Source organism: Canis aureus, chromosome 7 (genome assembly GCF_053574225.1).
Source record: "Canis aureus isolate CA01 chromosome 7, VMU_Caureus_v.1.0, whole genome shotgun sequence".
Lineage (NCBI taxonomy): Eukaryota > Metazoa > Chordata > Mammalia > Carnivora > Canidae > Canis > Canis aureus.
This window is the reverse complement of record NC_135617.1, coordinates 70828011-70840979: the sequence shown is the minus strand read 5'-3', so window position 1 is coordinate 70840979 and position 12969 is coordinate 70828011. Positions and strand designations below refer to the sequence as shown.

Sequence of the window (12969 nt, the reverse complement as noted above, 5' to 3'; positions counted from 1 at the left end):
AGTAATTAACTATCCCAGTAAAAATAAAGTGCTACTCCTTCCATGGTGTAAATAGTTCAGTGCATTTAACAAGCCAGCACTTAGCTGGCTAATCACCCTGGAGCATGGTGCTGCATTATAGACTCAATGCTGTTCTCTCCTACTGGCAAATTGAGCAGCTAGCAGTGGCTGTAGCTAGGTGGCCTTGATGAGTAAACACCCATGTTGCCGAGCACATGCATAACCTGCTACCATGATCACTTTGCTTATGGTTTCACTGGGCAAAGAAGGATAACTGGTATCCACAGAGTGGTTCCCTCTATTTTATTTAAATCCTTTTCTGATGAGGTTACTCTGGTGATCATTCACATGGGACAGAAATATCTTTATATTATTTTCCTATTCAGAGATATTTATCCACATCCTTCTTTCTCAGATCTCTTTGTTACCAATTCCTGTGTTCATTTCAAGTCCCTGATCATCCAGTCAAACTTTTGGCTACAGCCAATGAATTTACATAGACTTTAATATCTGACTATTGCCCCTTTCAGACAAAATGAGCAATCAGGTGTACTGCTTGAAGTTCTGCCCACTGAAAGGACTTCCCTTCACGTTCCTTCAAGGATGTCTAAGAAAGGGGCAATAGAGCCATTGTGCATGTCCAACTTTATGGGCTGGTTGTTCAGACAACAGCTGGTTCATGATAGGCAGCTCAGATCTCATGGCAACCTGGTAGCCCTCGGTTAAGCATTCAGCTTCTACTAATACTCAGTAGCAATCCAAAAGCTTTTTCTCAAAATGAGAATAATTATTTGCAGAGGATGGCAGATACTTATTTTAAAATCCTAAGAGCCTCCCAAAGGCTCCACACAGCATTTCTATCTGCCACTAATACTTCAAGCACATCATATCTACTGGATCATAAGGCCTAAGTGGCTCAGAAACTTGCATAGAAGCTTGGATCTATTGCCTAGCCTTTTCTTGTTCTGACTCCCACTCAAAACTAGCAGTTTTTCAAGTCATTCTGTAAGTGACCCAATGCAGCATACCCAAATGGGTATCATGTTGCCTTTGAAATACAAAGAGGTCCCCTAGGCATTATGCTTTTTTTTTTCCATTGGTAGGAGGAACTAGAGGCAGTAACTTATTCATCATCATGAAAGATATATCTTGACATGCCCCACAGATTTGCACCCCATGAAATTTTGCTGAGGTGAAAGGCTTTGCATTATTAGTGGAATTGTTTTCTACTTCTGACATACTAATATATATTTTTAAAGATTTTATTTATTTATTCATGAGAGATACACAGAGAGAGGCAGAGACATAGGCAGAGGGAGAAGCAGGCTCCATGCAGGGAGCCTGACGTGGGACTCGATCCTGGGTCTCCAGGATCACGCCCCGGGCTGAAGGCGACGCTAAACCCGCTGAGCCACCGGGGCTGCCCCATCCGTTTCATCTTTAGGGACACCATTATTAACTAGCCAAGGTCTTAGGTCTCTCTGTGAGTCAGACTCTTCTGATTCCTGCTTTGGCTGTCAGTCAACTCTGCTTTTAAAGGCCATACAACAGATTGAATCAGGATCACCAGATTTTCTAGGATAAACTCTTACCTAATGCCAACCTGTTACAGACTTTAATCACAAAGTACCTTTACAGCAACGCCTAGATTAGTGTTCAATAGCTTATGTGGCATATCAAAATACTATCACAATTAGGAATCCACATTTTGACCTTCTGTACTAAATTGCATGTTTTGGGATTTCTTCATTTCCTCTTCCTTGGTTTATGTTCTTTGTTTTGATGGAGTATATTCTTTACTTTTTCCTGGAGAAAGAATGCATGGAAGATTAAAATTTTGAGAACTTAAATCATACAATTTTTATATTTGCTTGATAGATTTCCTTGGCAGGTAATCCATTGGAAGTATTTTAGAATTAGGATGCATTTGCTCCGTTTCTTAGATTCCATTTTTGAGAAATATGATGACATTCTGATTGTTGATCTTTTGTAAGTGTCAATTTTTCTTCATTCTCAGCATATTTTGAAAATAAATGCTGTAATTTGACATGTGCTTTTTTTTTCACTGTTCATTGTGCAGAGCACTTAGTGAGCTTTTTCTTTTTCTTTTTTTTTCTTTTAAAAAACACTGGGTTTTTTCAATTTTGATCTCTCATGCTTTTCTCTATCCTTTTTTCCTCTCACCATTAAAAACAGAATCTTTTGTCTGGCACTCCTATTATTGTACAGTACATCATCTTGAACTATTATTTTGATTTTCTTTCTATTACCATTTTCTGCTTTTTTGTTTATTTTTTGCTTCATTTTATCTTCTAGGAGTTTCTTTTGACATCATCTTCGAACCATTTTATAGAATATTAATGCCAATTGCTCATATTTTTAATATTCGGTAGCTCATTTTTGTTCTCTGAATGTCACTTTTTTATATCACCCTGTCCTTTTTTCAAGAGATCAGTAACTTCTTAGATGTCTTAAACATATAAAAAAAATTTTCTTTCTTTCTGAGTTTTCTTGATTTCCTGCAATTACCTGTTCTCTGCATAATAGGTTCTTCATTTTCAAGGTAAAATCTGTTCTGCAATATCTAGTGATCACTGAAGTACACTGGAAGAATTTAATACTAAATAGTTGATCATGTGTATATGGATAGTGATTGTCACCCAGGTCACTTGGCTTTCTCTGTGTAACCTTCAATATCAGAATCTGTAGGTCTTTCTTCTAGGATAGTTCATTTTCTCCTTTGCAGGGTCGTGTACTCTCATGTATGGGTAATAAAACTGTTAAAATTCTTTGAGTATTTTGGGGAAAGAATATAAGTTGCGGACTATTATTTTGCTCTCTATTATCAGGAAGCTTCTCTGTTTTTTCTGTACATGGAGGCCTTGTATCTAGGATTCCTCTGATTCCAAACTGTCCTGAGGATAAAGTCCTTTTCTTCTACTCTCGTATGTTGTGTGTACAGTGGGGAAGCCTGATGGAGGGGAATGGAGGAGATGATGTATATGGACTTATTTAAACAATGTTTTTAGAAATTATCTTTTCCTCAGCCACGTCTTTACATCTCTGATTGAAATGTTACCTGGTACCACATAATCCTGGGTCAATCTGGCTTCTGCAGTTTAGGAATAGATCTCTTGAATTTACTAATGGTTGATGTTTTGTATATCATATAGAAGCTTTTGTATATCGTATATATAAGTAATAACTAACTTAGCTTTTAGTGTGATTAACTGTGTTTGTACTTTTTAAGCTTTAACATTTTTGTTTTAAATTTTCATCTACTTATGGTTTCTATCACCTTTTTTAGACTTTTAGGTTTTACCTTTTTAATTATTTTTAAAAGATTTTATTTATTTATTTGAGAGAGAGAGAGAGAGAAAATGAGCGGGGGGAGGGGCAGAGGGAGAAGAAGAAGCAGACTCTGCTGAGCAGGGAGTCTGAGGCAGGGCTCAATCCCAGGCCCTTGGGATCATGACCTGAGCTGAAGGCAGATGCTTAACCAACTGAGCCACCTGGATGTGCCTAGGTTTTGCCTTTTAAAAATAGTTTTTCTTTCAATGTGGTGTGATTTCAAGATTCTTGAAGGAAAATTAAGTTTAAAAAATTTTTATATTTAACTTCAATTTCGCAATTATATTTTTTAATGAAGGGGTTTATAAGACTGTTATTCATGATACCTAGAGAAAAAATATATTTTACTAAGAAACCAAGGATACTAGAGATAGAGGACAGAAAAGGGGCTTACTGGTTTGTTCTGAGCTATTCTCAGAAAAACAAACACAAACAAATATTTGGCTAAATTAGAGATGAGATTGCCATTTTCTTTATTTCTCTAAAGTAAGAATTTAAAGAGGTAGAAATGATGACAGCTAAGTGTAAGTTATATTTAAGTTTATTTTAAAAAACTGAAAAATATATATGAAATGTATATTTCAAATATATATGAAAAATATATATGAAAAATATATTAAGCTTAAAATAAACTTAAATATAACTTATTTATGAGAGAGAGAGAGAGGACAAGTGGGGGAGGGAGGTGCAGAGGGAGAGGGAGAAATAGACTCTTCACTGAGCAGGGAGCCTGATGTGGCACTAAATCCTGGAACTCTGGGATCATGACCTAAGGTGAAGACAGATGCTTAACAACTAAGCTACTCAGAGGCCCTGTAAATGCAGTTTTAATAAGCATGACAAGGAAAGCATAAATAAGGAGTAGCATGTTCAAGTGTTCTTATACTTCTTAAATTGTCTTATTAATTTGTAATGTTAGATGTAGTAATTTCAGAGAACCTGGGTGGCTCAGTCAGGAAAGCATCTGACTCTTGGTTTCTGCTCAAGTCATAATCTTGCAGTCATGGGATTCAGTGCTGCCTTGGCCTCTGTGCTTAACATGGAGTCTGCTTCAGATTCTCTCTCTGTCTGCCTCCTGCTCACTCTTTCTTTCTCTCTCAAATAAATAAATAAAATATTTTAAAAATATATTAATTTATATTAAAGTTTTATAAGATAAGGATGAATATTGTCATCTCTGTGATAATCCCTAAAAAATTAGTAAAATAATGTGTGGTTAACATGCTATGAGATGAGGAAAATAGAATTATGAAAAAAATTATTTCAAAAGAATGCAAAAAAGAAAAAAGATGTAAAAAGATGGGGGTCATCATCATTAGCAAACTGATTAGTAATATGATTTTTAAAAATACGAATACATGAGCAATTACACTAGATGCCTAAATATTTAGACTATTTATTACACTAGATAGTTTAAATATTTCTGTTATGTGAAAGTATTTCAGACTAGATTAAGAAATAAAATTCAAATATATACATATTTTTCATTCTTTTTTCTTTTTAATGCTCTGATGAGATGAATTCAACTGCCTTGTCTTTGAGTTGACTGATCCTTTCTTCTGCTTCACCTAATCTGCTTTTGAACCTCTGTAGTATATTTTTTTTAACTCAGTTATGGCATTCTTCAGTTTTGACACTGCTGTTTGTAACTTCCATATATTTTTATTTCTCTGAAGTTTTCATGTATTCATTCATTCTCCCAAATTTGATGAGTATCTGTATGACCATTGCTTTGAACTCTTTATTGGATAAATTACTTATCTCTGTTTCATTAAGTTTTTTTTTTTCCGGAGGTTTTATCATTTTCTTTCATATGGAACATAGTCCTCTTTTTCTTCATTTTGCTTTAATTTTCTGTGTTGGTTTCTATGCATTAACCGCTTCTCACAATCTTGAAGCTTTGTCTTTTTGTGTAGGAGATTAACCTTATCACTCAACCTTGCTTTTGGTTGTCTCTCAAACTTTTATGATTGTGCAAGCAGTCTATTTGACTTTAATAGCTCTCAGTAGTTGAGAGCATGCCAAGACCAGTTAATGTCCCAAAGAGGAGGATGTCAGCAGTCAGCCCACCTAAATTCAGGCTGATTGGAAGCCAGATCCTCATGCAGCAACTCTGAATTTATATATATATATATATATATATATATATATATATATATATATATTAGGACTACAAGTATAAGCTCTCCTGGCCTCAGGGCCAGGTGGTCTGGAGGTATCTCCTGGGCAGCAGTTGTAAAAATCAGTAATCTAGAGGAGTGTATAAGCTCCCTTGTGGAGATAATGGTGAGGTGTAGTGAGGCAGAAGGAAATTATAGAGATGGTATTCTTTGCCTATGTTTCTGAGAGTGCCTCTGTAGCCTCTAGATGTGTGCCAAAGCTGATATCCTCTCTTAAGTCTGAAGTTCCAGGACTTGGAAATAGTCCTTTTTCACAGAAAGGCTGGGGGTGTGTTTCAGTATGGTCCGTACAGTACACTGGAAATTATAGCCTACCAGGAGCTGTCTCTGAATCTTATAGTCCCATGGGACCCAGGACAACAAGCTCCTTTGCCCATCAAAGCCAGGTGATCAACAGGTATCCCCTGGTCAGCAGCTGCAAAAACTAGTACACCAGATATAAAAATAGGAACACTAGACTTATATAAGAGCTCCCCACCAAAAGATGCTGTTACTCTGAAGGTAGTGTATGTCCTCTGAAATTTCAGGAAAAGTTTACAGTCTGTTTAACTAGAAGTCTACCACTCTTGCTGTGGCTATTATGATAAACTAATGATTTCTTTCACAGAATGATTGAGCTCCTGAGTGTTGTCTGTTGCTATGCTGGAAGTACTAGCTGTTTAAGAGCTCTTTCTCCATTCAATGTGGAACCTGTGCACATAAGCCCTGCTGGCCCCCAAGCCAAGTGATGTAGAGGTGTTCCCTGGCAGCCACAAAAATCTGGATGCCAGAGAAGGATATAGGCTCTTTTCTGTAAAATACCAGTGAACTGGAGCAAGGCAGAGGGAAAGCACAAAGATTATATTCACTGGCCTCCATTCCCTGAGAGCACTTCAGTAGGCCCCTAAAAGTGTGTCAAACCAGAACTCAGGCCAAAGTTCCTGGACAAGCAAATAGGTCTCTTTCTGAGGAAGACTGGAGGTATTATTTCATTCTGCTGTCTGTGCAGTGACTTGAGAGAGGTAGTCTGCCTAGAGCTGATTCTCCAATTTGGGCTCATGGAACCCAGGAAAGCAAGCCTCCATGGTCTTCAGGGCCAGGCAAGCATGGGGCATCCTCTGGATGCCAGCAGCAAAACCTGTCAGTAGATACAGAAAAAACAACTGAGGTACTAGTGGTGCCCATTGGTTGGAGTGAGGCCAAAGGAGGGTCAAAAAAGAAAAAAAAAAAAGAAAAGGAAAAAAAGAGGGAGAAAAAGATGGTAACCATTGACTCTAGTAAGATGGAAGGAGAATAGGAAAATAGTGGTAACTAGTCTCCATCTCCAGAGAGTATCCAGCAGTCCCATGCACCTCAGATCAACACTGTAAAACTAGAAAATGAGTCTCTTTCACATAATGTCTGGGCACATTTCAAAGGGCTGCTTCTGTCTTTCCTGGTATAGGAGCAATGAGTCTGGGTGCCCTTTTAAGGCCATTCCTCAGTTGGCCACATCTGGTTTTTGTGGGCATGAGCCCCATTGGTCTTGAAAGCCAGGTATTTTGGGGGCTCATCTCTCAAGTGGTGATCTTAAAAGTTGGGTTGGTAGGGCTGATGTGGGTTATGAATCCTTTGCCTCCTGGAGAAGCTCCAGGTTGTGGGTTCTTTCCCAATTATGGATTACTCCTCAATGCGTGGGAAATATGGCAGTGTTGTGTCTTAACCTTTCCTACTCACTTTGATGTGGTTTCCCTCTGGTTTACCCCATGTGAGGGGGTTACTTCACCAGTTCTTTTTTTCCCCTCAGAGGAAATCATTCCATACCCCCCACACACACACAGCCATAGATTTAGTGTGCCTGTCAGAGAAGGTGAGTTCATGATCTTCCTATATTGCTATCTTGAATGGGAACTAGTCAGATAAAGATTTTTAACTGGACATTCCACCCTGTATTTCTGCCTTCAATTTATGAGCCTTTCCTGAATTTCAAATTGACATTCTTTTCTCTACTGTTTGTACTTGTTTCTTCTATCTTCTCTGTCAGTAATCTGCTTTCAAAAATTTTCAACACTTACAAATTGCTCTCATATCTTTTCCTCATGTTCCTTGTCCTTTGTGTATATGCTTTTTCCATTTCTTTATTTCATTCCAATGGAATTTTAGGCAGGGAGTTGAGGTAAATGCCTTGTTAAACTAACACACATTCCCACTCCCCCAACCCTGAACTCATTTTGAAGCTCATATTTAAATATGATAGAATGAAACTGGTAATATCACCAGGAGTCAGAGATCTTCCAGACAATTAATACTGAATCACAAATAGAAAATAAACAGAGAAAAAAGAAACTTACTGCAGGGCTCTGTTGTCTTTTCTGAAATATAAACAAAAATAAATATATAAGTATCATTTGCCTATGGGAAGGAAAGTCCAGATTTCTTTAATACTATTTTTGTGTATAACTTATAGTATTGAAAATAATAGTAAGTAAAGAGATCAAAACCTTTTCAAAGAAGTAATAAACTAAAGCCCAGCAAGTTAAGGGAGTTCCTGGGAGTTCAAGGATTTGCTGAGGGTTCTGTCTTCCACAGAATACAAATATAAATATGTGAGTGTGGTTTTCTTTATGGAAGAGGCCCAATCTGTCATTTTCCTCTGATAATCCTTTTGAGGAGATTCTTTTTAAAGCTAGACTATTTTAGAGCCATCATCTTTATCTGCTCTTCTTGGTCTTTATAGTAAAAATGTCATAGGTTTGGGAAATGTGTGCATCCATTTTGTCCTCCTTTCATCTTTTTTTATTTCAGGAGCTATCGAGATTTCTATAAATTTGCTGAGAAATGGGGAAGTAACTTCTATTTTTTGTTCAGAAAGTTTTGCTACAAATGATCAAATCTTTATTTTTAATTAAGGAAAAGGATTCTATTTTTATTTTTTAGTGAGGAACATGAGAAAATGAACCTATAGTATTGGAATAGAAAAGTCAGTTTCAATGGAATCAATCATCTTGTGTATCTTTTGTTGTAATTTAAGAATAGTGCCAATCTGGTTCTTTTCAGATTTCCTGAGTTTAGTAGATTGAGGGCAACAACATTCGTGGCTATTTTTCTGTGCCTTTGGTTGAAACTTCATTATAAGTTTAAGGCATTAGAATTTGTGAATCTTGCTTTATTCACATTTTCATCATATTGGACAAAAAGGGAAAGGGAATGAAATATAGGAACATGGAGCTTTTTGTAACATCCATAGTTATTAATACTGCCTTCTGTACCTATCATGGACAAAGAAAAGTAGACATTTTTTCCTCCTTAAAATGCTTATAAAAATAAATGATCATGATTTGCCTTAGATATAAAGTAATGTGGGGTTTATTTTGCCTATGATTCTTTTCAAGCCCACAATTCTCTTTATTTTTTTAAAAGATTTATTTATTTGAGAGGAGAGAGCGAGAGAGAGCATGAACAGGGAGGAAGGGCAGAAGGCAAGGAGAGCAAACTCCCTGCTCAGCAGGGAAACCTGATGTGCAGCTTGATCCCAAGACCCTGAGATTATGACCTGAGCCAAAGGCAGACACTTAAGGCAGAGGTTTAACCGACTGAGCCACCCAGGTGCCCCCACAATTTTCTTCAAAAAGAAATTGGGATTTGAATGCTACCTTGGAGACACTACATATATTAAATTTCCATATATATATATATATATATATATATATATATATATATATATATAATTTTTATTGGAGTTCGATTTGCCAACATGTAGTATAACACCCAGTGCTCATCTCGTCAAGTGCCCCCCTCAGTGCCCGTCACCCAGTCACCCCATCCCCCCGTCCACTTCCCTTTCCACTATCCCTTGTTCATTTCCCAGAGTTAGGAATGTCTCATGTTTTACCTCTTCCCGTGTTCTATCTTATTTCTTCTCTCATACTCTCACTCCATTCACACCACCCCATCCTAAGTCTGCTAAACTATTTGTTGAAAAGGCAGTATTAGTAATACTAAGAGGTTTTATTTCTACAACTTAAGAAACATGTAAAATTATATACACATATACATGTATGCATGTAGGATGCATATGTATGTGTAAATATGTTTGGTACTTCTCCATCCAGAAAGGATTTATGGCAGCTTCTCTTGCTGTTTATTCTTTTTGTTGTAATATTGAACAGGAAAATTTACATAGATTTTATTGGGTATGGAGCAGTTCCAATTCTTTCATGTCTGGCATTTGATGTGGGGTTGCCAGTGACATCAACTCATCCTAATAATATTGAGTAAAGCAGAGTGAGAGAACCAGAAACTATAGTTAATATTTATGAATCTTAATTTGGTTAGAAAAACATTGATTTGCTGTTCTCCTTTCCAGATTTGAACACATTTCAAATTGCTACCATTGGGCTATTAGCATTATTTCTTACATCATTATCGTACTGATATATAATTTGTATTATTAATTTGTAAAGAGTTGATTTCTTTGAATAAGGCAATGGTTGAATGATCTATGTGCTTTGCAAGGAAAAGGGACTTTCTATTTTTTAAAAATATATGTGATGGAATAGAACTTTCTTAATAATCAAGTGTAGTCTAATTGTTCTCCACAGGTTATTTACTTTCATGAAGAGATATAACGAAGTTATTAGTTGGTTACATGGAGTTTATGGTTACATGTATGGTTTTCTTCAAATGACTTCTGAGTTCCTTAGAGACAGACTGATGTTAACAACTTGGCATAATAGATATAAATTAATATTTGCTGAATTATACTGGAAAATTATACTTTAAATAACCCTTATTTCCAAAAAAGAACCCATTCCTTGTAGAAAATACAAAACTAGAGAACTTCTCAGTCCATCAGAATTATCAAAGAAATCCAGATTCACTATAACTTTTGCAGAAACTAAAAAGTACTAGTTTATCAAGGGACTATCAGTTTTCTGGGTGTCTGATTACTGAGTCATCGCTATGAAGTTGTAGAAGAAAGGGCTATCATAGCCCAGTGGAGAGTCAGATCAAGAAATTCTAGTGTTTGCATTATAAATTTTGCTTAGTCTCTTTAGTAATACTGAGGGACAATCTCATTACCCAGGTTAATTGTCCTCTGGTGAAGCCAATGGCTCAATTGTTCATTCTCTTTTTAAAAAAAATATTTTATTTATTTATTCATGAGAAACACACAGAGAGAGAGAAAGAGAGAAAGAGAGAGAGAGAGAGAGAGAGAGGCAGAGACACAGGCAGAGGGAGAAGCAGGCTCCATGCAGGGAGCCTGATGTGGGACTTGATGCCAGGTCTCCAGGATCAGGCCCTGGACTGAAGATGGTGCTAAACTGCTGAGCCACACGGGCTGCCCCAATTGTTCATTTTCCATTGTATTTTGTTTTGTTATTATTATTATTTAGTCACCCAAGTCAGGTGTGCCTGACAATGTGGAAGATCATCATGGAAAGGGGAAGGGTAGACACATTTACTTGCATGGGCTTTTTCCTTCTTCTTCCTCTGTTATCACTCTGGCTAATAAATTGGCTCTAGACTGCCACAATCCGACACAGTATGGTAGCAGTTTTATGCTTTTCTTGCTTACAAAATGGATCAAAGCATTCCCCTCTTTGTTCCATGCACAGATAATGATATCTTCCATTTACAAAGAGAGTTTTGTTTTTTTTAATCTTAGTTCCTGAGAACGGTAATAAAAATATAAACAGAGTTTCAGAGCTTAGGTATCAATCATCTATTTTCTAATATAGCATACTTTAGATTTTACAGACTAGGAAATTAAGGCCTAGAGAGGTTAACTGATATTCCCAAATAATTAACCTAAAAAGGATTCAGAGTCAGACGAGAAATGTCTGCTGATTTTAAATTCAGTTCTTGTGGAATCAGAAAAAACTCTATTTGAATAGCCAGGGGAATATTAAAAAAGAAAACCATAGCTGGGGGCATCACAATGCCAGATTTCAGGTTGTACTACAAAGCTGTGGGGAAGAAATGTGTGGGAAATATCAGAAAGGGAGACAGAACGTAAAGACTGCTAACTCTGGGAAACGAACTAGGGGTGGTAGAAGGGGAGGAGGGCGGGGGGTGGGAGTGAATGGGTGACGGGCACTGGGGGTTATTCTGTATGTTAGTAAATTGAACACCAATAAAAAATAAATTAAAAAAAAACAAAAAACAAAGCTGTGGTCATCAAGACAGTGTGGTACTGGCACAAAAACAGACACATAGATCAATGGAACAGAATAGAGAATCCAGAAGTGGACCCTCAACTCTATGGTCAGGTAATATTTGACAAAGCAGGAAAGACTATCCACTGGAAAAAAGTCTCTTCAATAAATGGTACTGGGAAAACTGGACAGCCACATGCAGAAGAATGGAACTAGACCATTCTCTTATACCATACAAAAAGATAAACTCAAAATGGATGAAAGCTCTAAATGTGAGACAAGAATCCACCAAAATCCTAGAAGAGAACGCAGGCAACATCCATTTTGAACTTGGCCACAGCAACTTCTTGCAAGATACATCCATAAAGGCAAGGGAAACAAAAGAAAAAATGAATTATTGGAACTTCATCAAGATCAAAATCTTCTGGGTGACGGGCACAGAGGTGGGACCTTGACGGGATGAGCACTGGGTGTTATTCTGTATGTTGGCAAATTGAACACCAATAAAAAATAAATTTATAAAAGAAAAAGAATACAGTATACAATACAAATAAAAAAAAAGAAGGTGTGGTCTATGTATACAATGGAATATTACTCAGCCATTAGAAAGGACAAATACCCACCATTTGCTTCTACGTGGATGAAACTAGAGGGTATTATGCTGAGTGAAATAAGTTAATCGGAGAAGGACAAACATTATATGGTCTCATTCATTTGGGGAATACAAAAGTTAGTGAAAGGGAATAAAGGGGAAAGGAGAGAAAATGAGTGAAAATATCAGTGAGGGCGACAAAACATGAGAGACACCTAACTCTGGGAAATGAACAAGGGGTAGTGGAAAGGGGAAAGTGGGCGGGAGGTTGGGATGACTTGGTGATCAGCACTGAGGGGGGCACTTGATGGGATGAGCACTGGGTGTTATGCTATGTGCTGGAAAATTGAACTCCTATAAAAAAATAAATAAATTCAGTTCTTTCCGCATCATAATGTTATGTCCCCTGCTTATGGATATTTTGAGTGGGTCTTCAGATGGTCACAGAGTATCTTCTCTGGTGTAACTATTATTTAAAGCATGATTTTACCCAAAAGAAAGTATTTCCTCTTACTTCTTAGGTCTGTTTATCTGAGGGGAAGACTTAAGAACAGGAACTCTGGAAATTCAAGATTTCAAGGAATTGAATTCAATGAATTCAAGACAGTCAATTATTTGTTTAGCTGAAAAAAGAAATGTAGAATGTATAGGTTGTTCACTTTAATTGCTTGATAATCTTAGTATGGGTCATTGTTCCCTAAGCATGATACCTATTTCATTCTAAAGGACT

At 36.9% G+C, this 12969-nt stretch overlaps 1 protein-coding gene across 1 annotated transcript in view; it reads right to left on the bottom strand.

The window, feature by feature from the left end:
• TSBP1 (testis expressed basic protein 1) overlaps window positions 1-12969 on the bottom strand; it is a 194843-nt gene that overhangs the window by 82909 nt on the left and 98965 nt on the right. The window contains exon 29 of the mRNA XM_077902617.1: window positions 7841-7861. Within this exon, the coding sequence (XP_077758743.1) occupies window positions 7841-7861 (21 nt within the window). The remainder of the gene's footprint in view (window positions 1-7840; window positions 7862-12969) is intronic.